This window comes from Camelina sativa, chromosome 19, assembly GCF_030686135.1.
Source record: "Camelina sativa cultivar CO46 ecotype springtype chromosome 19, ASM3068613v1".
In the NCBI taxonomy this organism is placed as follows: domain Eukaryota; kingdom Viridiplantae; phylum Streptophyta; class Magnoliopsida; order Brassicales; family Brassicaceae; genus Camelina; species Camelina sativa.
The window spans coordinates 19,738,433-19,760,263 of NC_141898.1; the positions used below are offsets into that span (position 1 = coordinate 19,738,433).

The 21,831-nt window shown below is 38.2% G+C and overlaps 1 protein-coding gene and 1 pseudogene across 5 annotated transcripts; one reads left to right on the forward strand and one right to left on the reverse strand.

Moving 5' to 3' along the window:
• The window catches only part of LOC147920825 (replication protein A 70 kDa DNA-binding subunit D-like), a 49,304-nt pseudogene that overhangs the window by 21,302 nt on the left and 6,171 nt on the right, over window positions 1–21,831 (forward strand).
• Window positions 495–4,502, reverse strand: LOC104766615 (uncharacterized). Of its 5 annotated transcripts, none has more exons than XM_087503185.1 (8): window positions 4,379–4,502; window positions 3,857–4,101; window positions 3,340–3,769; window positions 2,103–2,840; window positions 1,678–1,807; window positions 1,291–1,588; window positions 992–1,213; window positions 495–906 (listed from the first exon to the last, which is right to left on the reverse strand). In XM_087503185.1, the coding sequence occupies exons 4-7, from the start codon at window positions 2,771–2,773 to the stop codon at window positions 1,179–1,181; spliced, it is 1,134 nt and encodes a 377-aa protein (XP_087359311.1). In that variant the 5' UTR covers window positions 2,774–2,840; window positions 3,340–3,769; window positions 3,857–4,101; window positions 4,379–4,502; the 3' UTR covers window positions 495–906; window positions 992–1,178. The 5 variants fall into 5 exon arrangements, with proteins under 5 accessions (XP_087359311.1, XP_087359312.1, XP_087359310.1 ...); XM_087503186.1 differs by having other exon boundaries at window positions 3,340–3,616; window positions 4,379–4,492; XM_087503184.1 differs by having other exon boundaries at window positions 992–1,588; window positions 3,340–3,616; window positions 3,745–3,769; window positions 4,379–4,489.

Here is a 21,831-nt window from a genome sequence, read left to right on the forward strand (position 1 = left end):
GTTACAAGATCTTAAAAGTCTACCAAACAAACAAGGAATTTACTCTAGATTTTACAAGTTTTATTTTCTTATATTGTTTTTGATTTCTAAATAACTTTACTTTGTCTCACTACGAGAAAACATGGATTTACCAACTGCAAAAACAGTCACTATACAATCGCTAACTACTTAGTCACGACTGATTGACGACTGACATACGTAGTCGTTAAACAGTGCGTCGCTAAAAAAATCAGTCGCTTAAAAGTCGCTATGGAGCTACTAATTGGCGACTAATAATTGGGGTCGCTCTTTCCTCGCCAAACAGTCGCTAAAGTTGCGACTGAATTGCAACGCTTTAGCGACTGATATGGTTACTCATTTGCGACTGTTTGGGTACTGTTTTGTTTACGTTTTCGTAACTATTTTGCGACTGTTTAATTATCATTTTTTTAAAAAAATTCTGGTAAAAATGCATTATTTGATTTTATAATACCAAAACTGATTAAGAACACATGTACTAAAACATAACAAACATAAAATTAAACAAAGACATAAGTACCATGTTTTTACAAAAGTTGCAAAAGTTCCAAAAAACATCCAAATATCCAAGAGTGTTGCAAATATTACATGAGGGAACCTAACTTTGAAAATCAGCAGGGTTTGGGTCATTGGTTTGAGACTCAAGGAAAGCGACATAGTTTGTTGCTCAGATGCAACCCGCAAAGCCTCAGCTGCAACCCGTGAAGCCTCTGCGTCACGCTCTGCTTGTAGAGCTGCTTGTTCCTCTATCTTGCGGTTAGCGTTTTCAAGCTGTTGTTGCAGGGTTGTGAAAGTAGAAGAGCTTCCAGGGTATTTCCGCTTCCCGTTGATGTAACTTCCTAGGCTTCCAACTCCAAAGTATGTTCCTCTATCATTTATGTAAGTAGACTCCATACACAAAACAGAGAGAAAAAGTTATTATAATTACTTAACAATGAAAAACTTAATAACTTATTAGAAAGAAGCAAATTACCTGAAGAAAGAGCTCATCATCCTCCTCGTGAGATAGCTCTGATCGACGTGAAGTACCATCTGAAAACTTATCATTATCCTGAGCAGCCAACTTAGCTTCCCTTCTTTTCTTATATGCTTCATGAACTGTTTGCGCTTTTTTATCCACAAAAGTACCATCTTTTTTGGTATGAGTCCTGAGAAAAACTTCAGGAATAGTTGGCGATATTCCCAATTCTACTTCCTGGAATGTTAGACAATGAAAAGGTTAGGAACCATTTGATGTCAAGTAATTAAACAATGAAAAGGTTATGATGTAACTCATCATCTCTTGTTCGATTTGTAAGTAAGACTTCGGCCCTGATACATGCTTGTGAGGGCCAGGACCATTACGGTCAGACATTCGAGCTGCTGAAGTGGTTGCACTCTTTGCCATGGCTTCTTCTGTGTTCCAATAGTCACACATTTCTTTCCAAAGAGTTCTCTCAATCCACCTCGGTTTCACTTCTTCTCGCTGAGCTGCTGCCTTGGAAACCATGTCTTTCATACGGTTTTGACAAATGCTATAGAACTTTACTTGAACCACACCGGTTAGAGAGGGATCCCAGGTGTGTGTTTTCTACAAAAGAAGACTAGTGTTAGTGATAAAAAAAACCAAGAAAAAAAGCTATAAATACAGAAATCAAATTGAAAGGAGTAGAAGTTTACCGCGAATTCCAAAAAGTAACCTTCTCTTCTTGCATTCGGAACACAACCCCAACTGTAATATGGACCATCAAACTTGTTTGTAAACACTTTTGTAATCTTTCGGGTAAGTGATGACTTGTCTTTACCAAACCTTCAAACACAAACAAATCAATAGTCAAATTCCAATCAAACACAAACAAATCGATCAATCCAAGTAAAATTCTAATCACAAACAATCCAAAATTCTAAAAATTCTAATCACAAACAAACACAATCAATCCAAAATTCTAATAATTCTAATCTCAAACAATCACAAACAATCCAAAATAAAAAATTCTAATCCAAATTCTAATCACAAACAAACAAACACAATCAAATTCTAATCCAAACAAACAAACACAATCAAATTCTAATCCCAAATACAAAATTCTAATCCAAATTCTTACCAAGTGGTTCCACGCTCTAATGAGGGAGAGAGGACAATGGTATACTTCTCACGGCTTGGTTGGACAAGCATGTCATGTAAAGAAGCGAGTACATCAGCTGGGAGATTTGATTCCCTTGCACAGTCATCCTCCGAATCAGCTTCTTCCTCATGTGAGTTTTGCGCTTGAGAACTGTGAAGCGATGCAGAAGCTGCTCGAGGTTGACTAGGTTGAGAAGAGGGTGGTCGATGAGACTGTCGAGGTAGAGTAGACTCTCGTGGTAGATTCGAGACTTGAGGAGACTGTCGATGATGATTCATGACTGACGGTTGAGGAGACTCTCGAAGTTGACTCGAGAATTCTGGTGGATTCGTCGCAGAGGCGAGAGGTTGAGGAAAAGGACGCCTGGTTGGAACTTCACCTGAAGGAAATGTTCCGGGAAAGCTCCTCGAGTGCTGGAACAGATTTGTCGAAGGTGGATAGTCTCGGTAAGAAGGTGTAGGTCTCGCTGGAGGCTGGAGGTTTGGGACAGGAGTTCCATGAGAATCAGTCTCTGGAACTCGATGGTTCGCCGGCGTGAAGGTATACTGGGGAGGAAGATTGGTGGGTCTGTGATTCGTTGTTTGTGAGGTTCCAGAGGTTCGATTAGAGGGGTTTCTTCTTCCTCCGCCTCTTTTCTTTACTTCAGCCATCAAGGGTTTACAATTTCGTCGAGTGAGAGGAATTTAGATCTAGAGTTTTGAGGTTTTGTCGTTTCGTCTCGAAGAAGAAGAAGAAGAAGAAATGAGAAAAAAATGTTAGATTAGGGTTTGTTCGGGGAAGAAAACGAAAAATAATGGGTTTTCGTGTTTTGTTACGGCCCAAATTTTGTTAAGGCCCAAATTTATTAAAGCAGTCGCTAAATAGTAGTTCTTTAGTCGCAATCTTTTAGCGACTGTCAAACTGGTCTCCAAATTAGTCGCAAATTGGCGACTACACTACGACAATATGCATCAGTCTCCAATTAGCGTCTACTAGGCGACTGATTTATTTTAATAGTCATTCAGTAGCTAAACAATCGCAATTCAGTCGTTAAATTTAGCGACTGTGTTTTTAGTCGCAAATTATAGTAACCAATTCCATGTTTTTTTGTAGTGTGTACGATATGGTTTTCATGGGTGTATAATTCACCAACTTACTACGTAATTTAGACGGCATATAAAAACATACTAGCACCTATTAAAGTTTCGAAATAGATAGGAAGACAGTAATAACTTACAAGATGGTTTGAAGAACAGACAAATATTATACCCAATTCGTGCTAAGGGTTTGTTATACGCATTTCAGTATGTAATGAAAACCTGCAAAAGGAATCTACCATTAGTTAGTTTTACAAAAGTTATTAGTCAAAAAAATTGAATGGAATAGTAAGAGAGTGAACTGGAACTTTGGGACTTATCTTTTTTCTATAATGTTCTCAATTAAGAGAGATGAGTTTTATCAGATCTTTTAATTTATGTTTCTGATAATAATGTTAAGTACCATTAACACAAAACCTGCAAAAGAAATCTACCTGAAGTCAATTCTAACAAAGATGTCAATGAGAAATATAAATTGAGTACAAATATATAAAATCTGGGATTATTCACTTATCTTTTATCCCAGATTTTCTCTAGACACATACACTATTTAAATCGTAGCACAGCTACCTGCATATATATAAAAGGTGTTAAACCAAAAGTACCTAAAACTTAAAATATCACAGTTGGAGAATTCTGAAAATAACATCGAAATACCTTATCTCTTTTAATGATCCTCAGATCTGTTCATGAATCATATATTGATGTTTCTTATTAACCCGTGAAGATGGAAACAACACAAAGTAAACTGCAATAGAAAATGTTGAACTGCGTCAGTTGTGTGGAAGATAAAACCAGCCAAAAAAAGGAACAGTAATGTTAGTCTCTTATCTTTTGTCGACAATAATCAACCGTAGTTCACCCTTGGCTTCATAGTTTCCGTACATGACCAGCAACATCGTCTCCGTTATGAATCAAAAAATAAATAAAAAAGTCGTCAATTAAGGATATGAGTCATATATGGTAAGAAGTAATCAGACCAATACTACGAATCACTATATCAGATTTTTTTTTGTAGAAATTGGGAATCTCGATTTTAATAAAATCAGCCCAAACTCATACATGAATTCATCCATATTCATAAGAAATTAGACGGAAGCATGCGAACCTAAATCCCACATGAAGTCATTGATGAGGAAGGATCAAAGAAGAGAATTAGCTAATTGAAATCTGACATACCTTCATATTTCATCGGGGTTAATATTGCTAGATCACAAATCGTGAATCGGTATGAGATATCCAGGTATAAACAACTGATGAACAAAAACCGATTGCCTCTTCAGTTTTTTGTTTTTTAAATCCTTTTCCTATTTTCTTATATTGTTCATTAGAAATATTCTGAAACATATTAATGGGCCTAACGATATACTAATAGGCCTCAGAATAATTATCCTGTTGTATACTGTTATGTTTACACGTTCGTAAACATTTTCCAAACAAACAATTTTTTTTTTTTTTTTTCCAAACAAACAATACGTTGTTATAATTTTTTTTATATAAAACACCTACCACACTTGCCTTTTTAATTTCCTTATATATACACTAAATTTAGATCTTCTAAGTTTACATAACTAGACAACAACAAAAAAAAAATTGTAAGAAAATGAACACAAAGAGTAAAGTGATTTTAGGTAAAAAATATGTTTCGCTTTATTTTATAAGTGTTAGTGTATCCCTTTGATTACAATAAATTTAAATTTTGTGTTTTATCTTCGTTCAGTTTTATTACACTTCGCCCTCTAATTTGTATAATTGACCAGACTTTACACACAATACACTAATATTCACCCGCGATGACTTCTATATTAACTAAATTTATATTCAATATACAGATTAACCCGCATATACACCCATAAAAGTTACAGAATTATGTTGACAAAAAAAGTTAAATGTACCTGAACTCTAGCTATTTTGAAAAATAATATCATAAAAATCTACAACATATAACATCAATTTAAATAAAATTTAATTATAAATAAAAGATAGACTCGCATTCTACCGTGGTTAAAATCTAGTTGTTTTTAAAAATGAAATGTGATAAATGTATCTATAAGTTATTACATTAGTTGGGCTATGAATAGATGTATTCACTGGCCGTCGCTCAATAGAAACCAAGAGTATCTGCGTTGATTGGGTTTAGTGAATGAGTTATTAGTTGGGCTCTAGATATATGTACCTGTAAGTTTTTTGCAAAGCAATCATGATTGGTAAAAGAGATTTTTTTGAAAATGCTTTTTAGTGTGTTTTTTAGAGAAATACTGTACTCATTTTACCTATCTTCACTATTTTAAAACTATATTTTGTTAAATCTGAAAGTATTATAAAGTTTAAAAGGTATTTTTGATAATAATTGTTATTTAGCGACATGGTTTAAGTATTTGTAAGGTTTTATCAAGGTTTAAAAGATTTTTCAAGGTATTTTAATAGGTTTTACAAGATTTTAGTTTTTTTTTTTATTTTTACAAAATATTTATAAGGTAAGATTTTATATAATATCTATAAAGTATTTATAAGATTTTACACACGCACAAATGTAGTTTGTATATAAATTTATAAGGTTACACACTTATTTCAAGTATATTTCAATTTTTTAGAAGCATTTTTAATATGGGCATTTTTAAAACGTGAAAAGAGACTTTTGAAAAGTGGTATGGGAAAAGGAGTTGTATGTTTGAAATTACCCCTAAATAAAATACTAATTATTCGTTGTACAAGTTTATTTTTTACAAGTTACTTTTTTATTATAAGAACAAACAAATAACAAAATGTAACAACTGCGAATCAAAATTCGTTTTGAGGTTTGGTGTTTAGGTCTGGGCAAAAAACCCGAACCCAAAAATCTGAATCTAACCCAATCCAAATAGACTTCGATTCTTAAAAAAACGAACGGATCTTGTCTTTAAATACTTTAGATTTCGGTTCGTATTCCGGTATATCCGAATATCCAAACTAATACTAACTAGTAATCAAACTACGATATGATTCTGGAATTCTGATTATAATTCCAACCCTTAACAATACATACACACATGAATCCACGATCCACGATGCAAGAGGGTTTCCCCTTTCTTCGATTACTAATACTATCCCTAAAAAACAATTACTATTCAACTTCTTCTCCTCTTTCACAGACATCGAAGAATCAATCTTAGGTTTGTTTTATTATTCGTCTTCTTCCTTATGCCTTTAATCCGAATTGATTGTTTGACTTGTGTTGATAACATCAAACGAGGTGTCATTCAACATCAAGAAAGTGGAAATGATCTAGAGTCTCAGTTTTGTGTTTTTACTAGGTTACTGTGTGGTTTAGTTTTGCATTATTACTAGAATGCCAATTGACTAAAATATGGTAATGTGGTCTACGTCTCATGCCATCTACATCTCAAAAAACTCAATCAAATATAGGTAGAAGATAATACATATACCTTCCTCGTTTTGAGGCTTCCTCGTGCACCACTGCCGGAGCCTCCTTCTCCGCCAACTCCACCGGAACCACCAGATTCATCGGATCCTTAGATATTCTTCTCCTTTGGTGAATCTCTTGCCCAGCCACTGAGTCCCTCTTCTTTTAGAGCATGTGACTCGTTCGTCGTCCCTCTCTCCTCCGCACCTGGTATTCTGTCGCTGGCTGACTGATACAAGACTCGGTAGTGAGGCTTGTACCAGGATAGATGATGGCTTCACAAGCTGGTGATTGCTTCTCTATTGTGAAGAAAATATGGTCGTTGATGAAGATATGACACGATGGCGGTCGCTTCTCTCTTGTGACCGTACACAAACTCTGAATGAATTACACCATATAGTTATTACTGGTCTCTGATACAGTACACAAACTCAGCCTTGTGGAATAGCACACACAAGACAAAGAACACTCGAAAAGGAAAATTCAGCTTTTTTATTGATAGAAAATGTGAAAAATCGTACAACTGTTGTAGGGGGAATTTATAAGAGTCCTTCAGCTCGCCTTCAGGACAAAATTAAATGAAAAATAAGGCAACAAATGAAACAAAAAAAATCAAGCACAAAACCCTTGTTGTTGGAAATAAAAATAAACTAAATAAGGAAGCGACCACCATCGTGTTATTGGGGCTTATTGGACCTGCAAAATATTGAATAGAACTTACTTTAGCTCAAAATACATTACTTTAGCCTCCATAGTATCTATAAGAGCATATCTCCTTGATAAAGCATCAGCAACCACATTCTCTTTGCCTTTCTTATACTTTATCACATATGGGAATGTCTCAATGAACTCCAACCACTTTGCATGTCTTCTCTTAAGTGTAGTCTGAACCTTGAGATACTTGAGGGTTTCATGATCAGTATGAATGATGAATTCCTTGGATAACAAGTAATGTTGCCACGTTTCAGTTTCTCAAACTAAGGCATAAAGCTCCTTGTCATAGGTCAGATAGTTCAACGGTTTGGGTGGTAGGATCGATGTCCAAATCCCTAACGCCCTCACCTTACCTCACTAGATGGTCCATCACATATGCTCTAACTCTTTGCCCTATGAATCTTCTTCTAAGATGGGAAGTTTTTGTATGTTGGTCGAATTTGTGGCTCTGTTTTTGTGGAATTTGGATGAAGTTATGGGCTTAGATATTGTTGTGTCTTCTTAAGTGATGCGGGCATCAGAACTAAACCAAACCGGGAGCATGGCGAACCAACCGGGCCACACACCAAACTGGTCCACGAAAAGCAGCTTGGAGAATCTTTTCCCAAATGGAGTTTTGATTAAGCACAAAGAGAAGGGTTAATTAATCATCATCAAATTTACCATTAGGAGTCCAATGGTTCAATAGGGATCAAGCATCAGAAAGTCAAATTACCTCATTTTTGGGATATGACTATTGATAACTCTTTAATTTGAATGTTTTTAGCATCCTTTTTTGTCCATATTTTGCATTGTTCATACCCTTAACTTAGCATTTTTAGGTCATTTGTTGTAGGAATTCACTTTTAGGCCATTTAGGGTGTTGCATTTTTGCATTTGCATGTTTTGGATGAAAACAGGTGCTTAAGAGCCTAAAATGGGGAAAAACAAGGACAAACCCGAGCATGTACCCGAAGGAGCCATCGAGCTGGAAGAAAAAGTCCGACCCCCAACACGATCGAGGAGGATCCAAGAACATGAAGAACAACCCGAAGATCCACCCGAGGAGTAACCCGACTTCATCCTCGTGTACCCCATCGAGTAGACCATCAGGCAGGTCTGGGAAGCTAGGTCAAAGGGGTTTCCATATATAAACCCCTCCTCTCCTAGCTCGAAAACTAGCACGCCGCAGACCCTCAAACCAGAGAGCGAGAGCTTCTGTGAGGGAACTGAGCGACTCAAACATTTTTCCCTTTTGTTTTACATTTTATTTCATACTTTTTATCGTTTCTTTAGATTTCTATCATGTATTCTTTCTACTCTACTCTGCCGTTTATTATAATGCAATTTTCATTCTTATTCGTTGTTTTGTTTCTTTTTATTATGCCCGAGTAGTGTAGTAAAGTTTCTAGGGATGGGATAGATGAATTTGTGTTCTTGATCGGTTTGGATGCCTTAGCTTGATTGTATACGTTTGATAGATTTCCTTCTAGGTTGGTGTTCTTAATGCTGTCAACAGACCAAGAGGTTGAGATTAGATCTAAGGTGTTTTACCACCGAGAGGTGTAGATGAGATACTTGAATCAACCAATGTTAGAGGTTTACTCACTTAGCCTAAGAGATTAGATGAGTAAGGGATTTACTGAAAATAATGAATCGGATCTTATTTCCTGCGTGGTCATGTTTCTCCAATGAGAGTTGGGTAGGGGAGTGATCAAGGTTGATTGTTGCTAGTGCGAGAGTGTGGTAACAAGGTTTAGAGATTCATTTTCTAGGAAATATTTGCTTGAGGCATGTAAGGCATCTGCACCAGTCAAGAATACTTAGGATTCAATTACCTCATCCTTAGAAGCTTTCGTATTTTAATTGTTTACATTTTCTTTCATTACACGATCCCTTACCCGATTAGGTACACTGAATTCCACAAGCCAAGCCCACTCTTGGTGAAGCCCACCAACCAAACCATAGCCTACTTAAGGGTTTCGAAACCGTTCTCCCTCATTATCATCGATAAGTCTTCTCTCAACCCTATAGTTTTAAGTTTCCATAGTTTCTATTCTCTCTAAATCTCAAGCCTTATTCGATTTTCTTTGGGAACTAACCCTATTAACCTCGAAGCTTAGCTTTTTCTTCTCAAGGATTCGAACATGGAGTCACACGCGAAGACCTACCAAAGGAAGGGAAGAAGATCAACCTCCACTGCTGCTACAACTGGAGTTGATACCACCGAACCTCGAGAGTCCCAAGGGAGAGGAAACGTTCCGCACTCCCAACCACAGGCTGGACGTTTTGCCTCCCCAACCCGATGCTCAACCCGATCCGTAACCCAATCCGGTGCTCGAGCAACCGATCGTGTAGACCACCTAATCCGATGGCGAGTGCTGTTCACCGATCTCCTCGATGTAGATACCTGTCTACATCCGAAAGAACCGTTACCGACCCCATGGAGGTCGAAGGAGGTGGAGACTCCTGCAAGACTCTTCAAAGTTTCCGGAAGATGAGCTTCGTTGGTACCCGATACCCTCACCGTGAGACAATGAAACAGTTGGGCATCGCTAGAGATGTTGAGTTCCTGTTCGACATGTGCCACCTGGGCCATATGATGCGAGCTCACCCTGAAGCCTATGAGGAGGAGACGGTCCACTTTCTCTCCACTTTGAAGCTGCACTACTTTGAGGACCACCCGACCCTACTACCCGATGGGGGGATCGGGTTCATCACCTTCTCTGTGAGGAACAAAGAGTATCGGCTCACTTTCAAGGATATGGAGAAGCTGTATGGTTTCAAAGCTGGTAGTGGAGAAGGAATGGAGGTTGCAAAGGAGGAAATGAGGTCCCTATGGCTGACAATAAGAGACAAGCTCCCCTATAAATCCACAAGCTCCAAATCGCTCAAATAAGGAGCCCTGTCTTGAGGTATTTTCACAAGTCCCTCGCATGCACTCTTTTTGCTAGAAAAGAGACTGGGAATGTGAATGACCACGAGCTTCAACTTCTGGATGTTGCATTGTGTGGAGTTTTGGACAATGCTAGGGATGGTACACCACTAGTCGGAGATGTCGCGGATACTAGTATGGTGTTTGTAATGCTCGATCAGTTCCTCTACCTCAAGTCATGGGCGATTAAGAGAAGAGAAGGAGGCGGAAAGATCTCCATTGGAGGACTGATTACACCGATCTTGGTGGCATGCGATGTGCCCTTGAAGGGAATAGTGCACGAACCGAGATGGCTGGATGCAGATTACCTCGTGCTGGCGAGATTTTTGGCCCATGAGAGGCCTAATGACATGATGCTTTTCAAGTTCGTCCATCCAACCGCCGGAGCTGCCCAAATGATCCTACCTAATGTCATGTGCACCAAGGTTCGGCTGGGAGACAACATCGACTTTGCACCACCTTTGGAGGAGCTGTACAATCCAGACGAGGAGTCTGAAGCTGAGAAGAGAGAGGAAACCGGGCAGGGACAGGGAGATAGCTCGGAAGATTCCGATTTTGAGGAGTATGTTTGCTCTCAAAAGCAACCGGTCGGAGTGAGGGAAGCCCACAAGAGGATCGGATGGCGGAAGAGGATGAACAAGTTTTTGGTGAAGAAGGTAAAGGACCTTACTGGTTCGGTGAAGACTATGGGAGGTCAGATCAAGGAGTTTCAAGACAAGGCAAGTTGTGCCTCAGCTCCTACCTCGGCACATGCACCAACTTGGATGGGGAGAAGCGGACCGCTAGGAGGAACTCGAGGACTGCCACCTCCAGAACCTTACCGAGCATCATCATACGAGCCCCAAGCCGAGGAGAACATCACCCGACCAGAAGCATCGCGGAGAAGCCATTCAAACGCCTATCCGACGCCTAACCTGATGGGATACACGATGCCTTATCTGATGCACCCATCGAGCACCCAGTCGGGTGATTACTTGGGACTCTTCCCTCCGACTTACCAGATACCATTCATGATGCCGTACACGATGCACCCTGCGAGTGGCTACATGGGTGATCATTCTGGACCTCTTCCGCCGTACCCGTCATACTACCCGATGACCTACCCAATGAGCTACGCGATCCCACCCTTGATCAACCCCTCGGATGCTGGTCCGAGTAAGTCGTCCGTGCATATCACCGAGCTCTCTGACGAGCAAACACCGGCGCCTGCTGAAACCGGAGACGACCCTGGCTACACGTTGGCGAGTATGGAGGCTACTGCAACCTCCTTTTTCACCAACCCATGAGGTACCACTTTCATCCGATCTTTGTAAATAACATTGCATTTCGTTTATTTCATTTTGTGTGATTCTTGGATTCTTTTTCCAACTTTTATTTACACAGAGACTGTGTAATTTAAGTTTGGGGGAGGGTCCTAGAATATTTTTAACATTGTGTTTTATTTTCTTATTTTAAATTTGCATGCTAGTTTTATTCATTTGAGTTTGGATCTATGTGCATTGCAAAACCCAAAAAAAATTGAAAACCCCCCAAAAAAAAAAGAGTGTTCATGTAGTTGCATTTACATATTAGGATTGAGTCTAGTTTGTTTCACATAGGATTGTTGCATATGCATCTTAGGGGACAATGATTAAAACAACTTTGTTTAAAATCAAACCTTAGGATTGAAGCTACAACCCTTAGTCACAGTTCATTGTTGCTAGATCAATCTTTGGAAAAAATTTAAAAATCTTTGCTTAGAACCTTGTGTCTTTTGAATGCTTCCTCCACTTGTTTGAATATTAGAACATCTCTATGGAACTTTAAATTGTCTTGCGTATGGAACTTGAATACTTGCTCATAGTAACTCTAAACTCGGGTTGGCATTCCATTTCACCAATATTTTTCGTTTAACCCGATTTGTTTGTCCTACCCATGAACCCAAACCTTTCTTTCAAACCTTGTTGTGAATTGTGGAGTGAGGCCTTTTTCAATGTGCTATAGGTTGTGAAACCTTGAGAGTATTGAGAACGACAAAGAACTGCCTCTTGATTTAGCTAAGTTAGAGTTTGAACTAGGCAATAGATTCGGTTTTGAAATATAGGTGGTTAGAATGTTTATTTGGGGTTGGGTTGAGGAATAATAAAAAAAAAAGAGTCCCTAAGGTTAGAATCAATTAGTTCTAAAATAAATTTAAAAAAAAAAAAAAAAAAGAGAGAGAGAAGAAAATCTTGCTATAGTCTCCTAGAAAGAAAGAAAATGTATATATATATATATATATACATATGAGGAGTTTAGCAAAGAAAGAAAAGAAAAAAAAAAAAAGAAGAGAGCTAGAAGTTTAAAGTATAAACCTTAGGGAGTTAGAAAAAGAAAAGGAGAGATTAAATCAAGGATGTGGGTAGTGTAATTCTAGGGGGTTTGATATTAAAAAAAACAAAAAAAGTTAATGAGAAAAGGGTTTAAACTATAGCTTGAACCCTTCGCTTATCATATAAAGGCTATGAGTCCCCGCTTTCAAACCGCACCCTCTTACTTCCTTGCTAGAGGATTAGCAAGATTTAAGTTTAGGGTCTAATAACTCTCTAATTTGCAAGTTTTTAGCATCCGTTTTTGTCCATATTTTGCATTGTTCATACCCTTAACTTAGCATTTTTAGGTCATTTATTGTAGGAATTCACTTTTAGGCCATTTAGGGTGTTGCATTTTTGCATTTGCATGTTTTGGATGAAAACATGTGCTTAAGAGCCTAAAATGGGGCAAACAAGGACAAACCTGAGCATGTACCCGAAGGAGCCATCGAGCTAGAAGAACAAGTCTGAACCCCAACACGATCGAGGAGGATCCAAGAGCATGAAGAACAACCCAAAGATCCACCCGAGGAGTAACCCGACTTCATACTCGTGTACCCCATCGAGTAGACCATCGGGCAGGTCTGGGAAGCTAGGTCAAAGGGGTTTCCATATATAAACCCCTCCTCTCCTAGCTCGAAAACTAGCACGCTGCAGACCCTCAAACCAGAGAGCGAGAGCTTCTGTGAGGGAACTGAGCGGCTCAAACATTTTTCCCTTTTTGTTTTACATTTTATTTCATACTTTTGATCGTTTCTTTAAATTTCTATCATGTATTCTTTCTACTCTACTCTACCGTTTGTTATAATGCAATTTTCATTCTTATTTTGTTGTTATGTTTCTTGTTATTATGTCCGAGTAGTGTAGTTAAGTTTCTAGGGATGGGATAGATGATTTTGTGTTCTTGATCGGTTAGGATGCCTTAACTTGATTGTATACGTTTGATAGATTTCCTTCTAGGTTGGTGTTCTTAATATTGTCAACAGACCGAGAGGTTGAGATTAGATCTAAGGTGTTTTACCACCGAGAGGTGTAGATGAGATACTTGAATCAACCAATTCTAGAGGTTTACTCACTTAGCCTAAGAGATTAGATGAGTAAGGGGTTTACTGACAATAATGAATAGGATCTTAATGCCTGCTTGGTCATGTTTCTCCAACGAGAGTTGGGTAGGGGAGTGATCAAGGTTGATTGTTGCTAGTGCGAGAGTGTGGTAAAAAGGTTTAGAGATTCATTGTCTAGGAAATATTTGCTTGAGGCATGTAAGGCATCTGTACGAGTCAAGAATACTTAGGATTCGATTACGTCATCCTTAGAAGCTTTCGTATTTTAATTGTTTACATTTTCTTTCATTACTCGATCCCTTACCAGATCAGGTACACGATAACCTGCATCGAGTAACACCTCGAGTTGTTCATATCCCATTTGCTTACTCGATCACCCCACCCGATCATGTACTCGAATGCTTGCATCGAGTGCTTAGGTCGTGTGGTTTCTTGTTTATATTCTTTCCTTTTAGTTATTTTAGGATTGTTAGATAAAAACCCTATTTGCTTGGCTTGAGTTGCACTGTTCTGATCATATCCTTCCTGCTAGCAATAGACAACCATTTGGATTGATAACCCTTTGTACTACAACTGCATAGGGAATTGTACCCTGGGTGAAAACCTGTTTATCAACTGTTGCACTCTTTTTCCCTTGTCTAGGGTTTTTCCCACTGGGTGTACCTAGGTTTTTAATGAGGCAACACCAAGTCATCAAGGAATCATTTACCATTCATCTGATTCAAAGATGACACAAGAAGTCATAGCTGAAGTACTTGTTGAACTACTTGTTGAACTACTCGCTGACAGACATGCTGAATCAGACATTATTGCAAGCTACAAAGTGTTTTGGCCTTTTGACACTTGCACCAGCCCTAGAGGAAGCCCACAAACCTATTTGATTCACCACAAGTCCCCAGCCCATGGAGAACAACCCAAGAGAATACCCAAGTCCAAACCAACCTTTGAATCATGTCTGTTGATTTACTTGGAGCCAGATATGGAAACTTCCATTTGCCTTCACTTGGACGTGCCTCAATTCTACATATGGAAATCAGGAGAGCCTCTACAACCACCAGAGAATATTTGGAAGATATTCACACGCAATAATAGCTATTGGATCAGGCGGATTCAGTTATATAATTACTTGCTTTTTTTTGGATCCGATTGTCATCAATGCCCAACGACTACTTCCTATTCTATTCTTATGCATATTTGTGTTTCTAATAGTGCCCAAGAAGCTTCCAAGACGTCACCACTTCCTCCCCAAGTTAACGAGATACAAGGCACACCTCACTTTACTTGGACTGATTCTACACTTAATGGTCCAACGTCATATTTTCATTAATTATTGTGATTTGTGTATTCTTTCTAACTCTAAAACGTGTGTAATCAGCCTATATATGCTGATCATTAGTCTCATTGTAAAGCACCCTTGATCATTTTTAAAGTAATAGAAACGTTTTCTTCTTTACAAAGTTTGAGTCTTTGTATTGCTTGTTCTTTAGTTCTTTGTGAGTGATTCACTTAGTGCTTTAGAATCCTGCGGATTAAGTGTGTTGAGTGATTCAACATCCTTAATGAGAGAGTGCTTCTGAGCCAGCTCATGAATTCCACCTTCCGCAAGTTAAGCTTGGAATCTCCTGATCCTTGTGTGATCTTAAGTTGGAGTGATTCCAATCTTATATCATTTAGTGATCTCTTGCAGCACCATTATTGCTTTGATGTGATCATTTATTGTAGTGTGCAGATTTTATCTTGGTTAGGATTTTGCTAAAACTTGACTTGTGGCAGCTTGGACAAAGTTCTTTGAGTCTAGCCAATTGACCAGTTCACCTGGTTCATCGGGGCTTTTGTATCCCTCATCATTCCTTTATGGAGCCTTTTATCCTCCCATATACCTCACTTGTGTTTAGTGGTAGTGATACTGGGAGCATTGTATTAACTGTTATGCTTGAAATAGAAGCGGGATTGTTGTTCAAGACTGTTCTCCTTCATCATTTGCTGACTGTTTGACTTACGTGTCATTGGAGGCTTTGTTTCCTCCTCCTTGTGGTTTCAGCAAGGACTTCCAATCTAAAGAGGATTATTGGATGCTCCTGGTTTGATGCTTCTTTGGCATAAATTTGGTTTTCTTCCCAAAAATCCCTCCTGTTTGGAGTGGTTTGGATTATCAAGATTTGTCAGTCTTGCAAGGTTCCTCCTCCCAGCTGATGGTCCCCTCTACCTATGTCTTAGAGTTTGTAACCCTTCGAGTTATTATGGATGCGATCTATCAAGAAATTGTTGAGATTGTACTTGTTTGTTGGTCTCTTATGTTATCTTCCTATGATTTGTATCTTGTCTATCCCTTGTTTAACCATGTGACACCCCGGTTTGCGGAGAGGCTTAAAAGAATTAATTTGGCCACCTATGTCACCAAAGTGCACATATCTTTTCGGTCAAGGGTCTTGAGAGAACTCCAGAGTTAAGCGTGCTTGGCTCGAGTAGTCTCAGTATGGGTGACCTTACGCAAACGTAGCAAACTGACCGTTGAATATAGATGGGCTCACGGGCCTAGTGAAAGGACGTGAGGCCCATTAAGGAAAGTGGGCCCATGGGCCGGAAGTGGACCCAGATGTGTGTGGAGTCGAGTGGGCTCACACCGTCGGGGAGATGGTCTTGGTGCGCAACGAGGACGTTGAGATCTATTAGTGGGGGTAAATTGTGACACCCAGGTTTCAGAGACATGCAGAGAGTTTAAAAAAATTGGTTTAAGATGGGTGATCCTCCAGAAAAATGCACTCATCTTTTCAGTCAAAGGTCCTGAGAGAACTCCACAGTTAAGGGTTCTTATGCTGGAGTAGTCTCAAGATGGGTGATATTTCGGGAAAAGACTGTCAAATCTATGCGAGTGAGGATAAAACACAGGAAAAGATCATTTGGTGATTTGTAGGGACGGTAAATAAGTCTTTAATGCCTCTCGGACATAGCAAACCGACTGTCAAATATTAATGGGCTCACGGACCTAGTGAAAGGACATGAGATCCATTAAGGAAGATGGACCCATGGGCCAAGAGTAGATATGGGTCTCACTAAGAGGTGGCGGTCGGGATTTTACAAACCATCCGTTGATGTGTGTTTTGTTTTGCTTTTGTTTCTTCATTCATTTGATTTGGATGTATTTTTTTAAGACGTTAAGACTCTTTACTTTAACAAAACTAAAAATGTTTGCCCAAAAAAGTATTTTGTAGACTCCATTGACAATATACCATGATTTAAACTTCCACGTCATTGATGTACAGAAGGACGACTATATTGCGGGTGACTTTTGAAATTGTTGTATTAAGCTGCAATTATTTGACATGAACGTTATTTTGTAAAAAATTGTTACTTAGCTTCAAGCATTTTTTTTGCCCGTAATAATATTCATGGTTTAAACCATCTCAAATCATAATCTACAATAAAAAAATTTAGCTCAGTTGTTGAAAAAAGATAATATAACAAAAGAAACATTAACTAAAAAAACTATAAAAATTCATTTGTACAAAAGTCAAAAACGTTAAAAAATATGTATCAATGGTTGAAATAATATTTCTTTATATAAATGAATAAGATTTGGTATCCACTTATTGCGTGGATTTTTAATTTTAAACATTTTCTATTCATATAAAATTTTTAGCACAAATATAACCATTCAAAATTTTGAACATAAATCTATATAAGCACTAAACTTAAATTTCTAAGTGATTTACAATATAATATTGTTGACGATAATGTTTTGTTGACAAATAAATACTTTGATATATATCACATGGTAACAAAGATCAGTTTAAAAATTCGCTTGAAAAATAAACGGTATGAATGACTACCTCATGATATTTTATTTTTAAGAGAGTTTCTTTCTTATTCATATGACATGAAAACCTTCTTGAAATGCTTTAATGTTGCTTATCGATAGTTGATTTAATTGTATATATCATTTATGATTAAATGTTGCTACTAACATAACACTATTTCGTAGAAAATCTGAATATACCGAATCTCATGAACATTACTTAGCGAAGTGTACATATATAATATCATATCGTTATAATATCTTTACCTAACTTGATTTACCCATCAAAGCAAGTACATCGTACCATATAAAAATACTCAACCAATTCATAAATGTGCCTATCTTATCTCACTTTCCATGATTATAAGACCAAACGGTTAAGTCCGACTTGGAATCTAATATTATATTAATAATGTAGGTCATGTACTTTTCTACAAACTCATTTGTTTTACACAATGAATGAGATTTCAAAGAATTTAATTTAGTCATGTGTGCTATTATCTTTTCAAATTTTAGTAATTTATTTAAACCCTTTTAACTGCAATTCCCCAACAACGGAGGAGGAGGTGCAATTGGTAATTACGGAGGAGATAAATGGGCGTTTAACAGCCCCAACAACGAAGAGGAGGTACGAACGGCTTTGTATATGATGCACCCGGATAAAGCCCCTGGGCCGGATGGTATGACTGCTTTGTTTTTTCAGAAGGCATGACAAATTATCAAGGCGGATTTGGTTTCCAAGGTTAATCGGTTCTTTGACGAAGGGGTTTTTGATAAGAGTTTAAATTGGATGCATATCTGTCTTATTCCAAAGGTGGCCAGGCCGACTCGAATGGCGGAATTACGTCCGATTAGTCTGTATAACGTTGGGTATAAGATAATTTCTAAGGTCTTGTGTCAACGGCTAAAATCGGTTTTACCAAGTCTTATTTCAGAGACCCAACTAGCTTTTGTTCCTTTGAGGCTGATTTCTGATAACATTCTGATTGCCCAGGAGATGTTCCATGGCCTCCGAACCAATCCGTCCTGCAAAGGAAAATTTATGTTCATAAAAACGGACATGAGTAAAGCGTATGATAGGGTAGAGTGGGGATTTGTGGACGCATTGCTAAGGAAAATGGGTTATGCGGAGAAATGGATCTCTTAGATTATGTTTTGTGTTACTTCAGTTGAATACAAAGTTCTCATGAACGGTCAACCCAATGGTCTGATAGTTCCAGAGGAGGGTTGCGGCAAGGAGACCCCTTATCTCCTTATTTGTTTATCCTCTGTACGAAAGTGTTAATTGCTAATATAGGCTGAAAGAGATAAGCAGATCACGGGGATTAAGGTGGCTAACAATTGTCCACCAATAACGCATTAATTGTTCGCGGATGACAGTCTATTTTTCTGCAAGGTGGATAAGGATCAATGTAGGGCAGTTTTGGATATTTTAAAGAAATATGAAGCGGGCACAAGATTCCTGAGGAGAAAAAGATGGAGGTGCAAGGGGTACTTGGGATATCGAAACTGGGTGGGATGGGCTCCTATTTAGGGATTCCTTAGATTTTGGGAGGGTCCAAAACGAAGGTTTTCTCGTTTGTTCGGGATCGGCTTCAGAGCCGAACAACTGGCTGGATGGCAAAACATTTATCAAGTGGGGGGGGGGGTAAGGAGGTGATGATAAAGTTAGTGGCGACCGCGATACCGACTTTTGGCATGTCATGTTTCTGGTTGCCGAAAACAGTCACGACTAAACTTACTAGTGTAGTGGCAAATTTTTGGTGGAGCTCGGGCCAGTCTAGGGGTTTACACTGGGTAGCATGGGAGAAGCTTTGTGGTAGTAAGCAGTTGGGGGGGGGGCTGGGTTTTAGAAATGTAGATGAATTTAATTCATCTTTGTTGGCTAAACAATTGTAGTGGTTGATTGAGGCCCCAGATTCCCATTTTGCTCGGGTTTTTAAAGGCACGTATTATCAGAATTCAAATCCTGTGGAACCGATCCGATCATATTCACCATCTTAAGGGTGGCAGAGTATCATTTCAGCTAGATCTTTGGTAAACAAAGGGCTTATTAAACGAGTTTGTTTTGGAGAGTCTATTTCTATATGGACTGATCTATGGATACCGGGTCAATCCCCAAGACCAGCTTTGAGTAAAGGACCTTTTAAGGATCATTCGTTAAAAATTTCAAATTTAATTGATCGCCAAACAAATTCATGGTGTATGGATATGCTTCTTGTGCATTTTGATCTGGAGGATGTCGCTCTGATAGGGGCTTTACCTTTGGGTAGTTCTCAGATAGAAGGCTCCTTTGGTTGGCATTTCACAAAATTTGGGAAGTATACGGTGAAGTCAGGGTATGACACGGAACATTTTGAAAAACATAGGACTTCTAAGGTCCTTCGGTATGGGTCAGACATTACTCCTTTACATGCAGGTGTTTCGAAAGTGTCTTGCCCGCCAAAACTCCAGCATTTTATGTGGCAAGTTTTGTCATGTTACATTTCGGTATCGGCAAATCTGAGGGGGCGAGGAATCCCCTGTGATCCAGGTTGTGCTCGATGTGGGGCGGATGAGGAGACAGTTAATCATGCCATTTTTAGGTGCCCTCCAGCTCGTCAGGTTTGGGCTTTAGCACAAGTACCGGTAGGACCAGTTTCCTTTCCTACGAACTCTGTGTATGCCAATGTGGACCATTTTTTGGGTAGTTCTAATCCGGGTTCTCAGGTTGCGGCTTTCCCATGGATCATGTGGTATATATGGAAGGCGAGGAATCATGCCATTTTTAGGTGCCCTCCAGCTCGTCAGGTTTGGGCTTTAGCACAAGTACCGGTAGGACCAGTTTCCTTTCCTACGAACTCTGTGTATGCCAATGTGGACCATTTTTTGGGTAGTTCTAATCCGGGTTCTCAGGTTGCGGCTTTCCCATGGATCATGTGGTATATATGGAAGGCGAGGAATGCTCGAGTTTTTGAGAATCAAATGGAAAAACCGGAGGATGTTGTTAGGTTAGCGGTTGGGGAGGTGGCTTTATGGCTGCAGGCTCAGTCACAGGATGTGGAGGATGTTCCCTCATTAATCCCTCTTGCCCCCAATGTTCGGGAAAGGGGGCTTACGAGTCACCTTCCTACTCTTTTTTCATGTTATCGGTGTTTTGTAGATGGCTCGTGGAAGGCGGGTGATACTTTTGCGGGTTCAGGATGGGTGTGTTTAACCCTTCACGTTTCGTTACCAACAAGGGGAGCTGTCAACTTTCGACGAAGTCTTTCCCCATTACATGCTGAAGTCGAAGCTTTTGTTTGGGTTATGCGGTGTATGATTGGGCATGATTATCGGCATGTGGCGTTTTCTACCGAGTGCTCAGACTTGGTGAAGATGGTGTCTTCTCCACAAGAATTGTCGGCTTTCAAGACTTACCTCAAAGATATCAAGATTGACAGGAAGGATTTTTCTTCTTTTTCTTTAACTTTGATTTCACGCAATGCTAATGTAAATGCGGATTTTTTGGCACGCAAAGCGCGTACATCTACGCGTCCTGTTTTGTTTGTAAACAACTTTCCCTCCAATTGGCTCATATGAGCTGATCTTTTGTTGTCAAAAAAAAAAAATACAATTCTTTCGTCATTAACTATGATGTACTTGTTGCCTTTATTTTTACCTTCTATTGCCTCACATTTAACATATATCTCTATGTTAGTAAAAGAGAAGTACAAAATTAATTCATAATGTATTTAAATTACCCATAATCAACCAAATTGGATTCGGGTCAGAAACATCCATTTCATTTATAATGGATTATCGGGTTAGAATCTGAAAATGTATTTAAATTTTGTAATATTTATTTAAATTATACTCCTAAGGAAAACTAAACAAACATTTCAAAAAACAAAAACAATATTAATTACGAGAATATTGGTTTTCCTATTATTTAGGAAACTCGTATATATATAAATTTTAAAAATAAAATCATATTTCTTATTTAGAAAATAGCATATTTCTTATATGACTAAAGTTATTAATAACTAATTAAGAAAAATTGTAAATTTTACTACAAAATCATTTAATAAAAATCTTTATGTTTTTGAAAGGAGATTATTTTTAAAACAAATTTTAAAAATTTACAAAAATAAAATTAGGTTTGTTATAAAATTATCTCTGTAATTCTAATAAAGTACATAATAATGATAATATAATATATCTACATCATCAAATAGAAAATAATGTAATTATATGATGATTTTAATTTTATAAACCATTACAAAACCTTTAAAGGATTATCGTTTAAACAAACTTACCATAACTAAAACGTATAAATATATTTTAAAATTTTGGTTTAAGGAAAATATCTAAGAAAATCAATTTAAATTTAGCATTCCCCAAATATAATACCTAACATACAACTATAAATATATTCGAATCCCAAAAACCT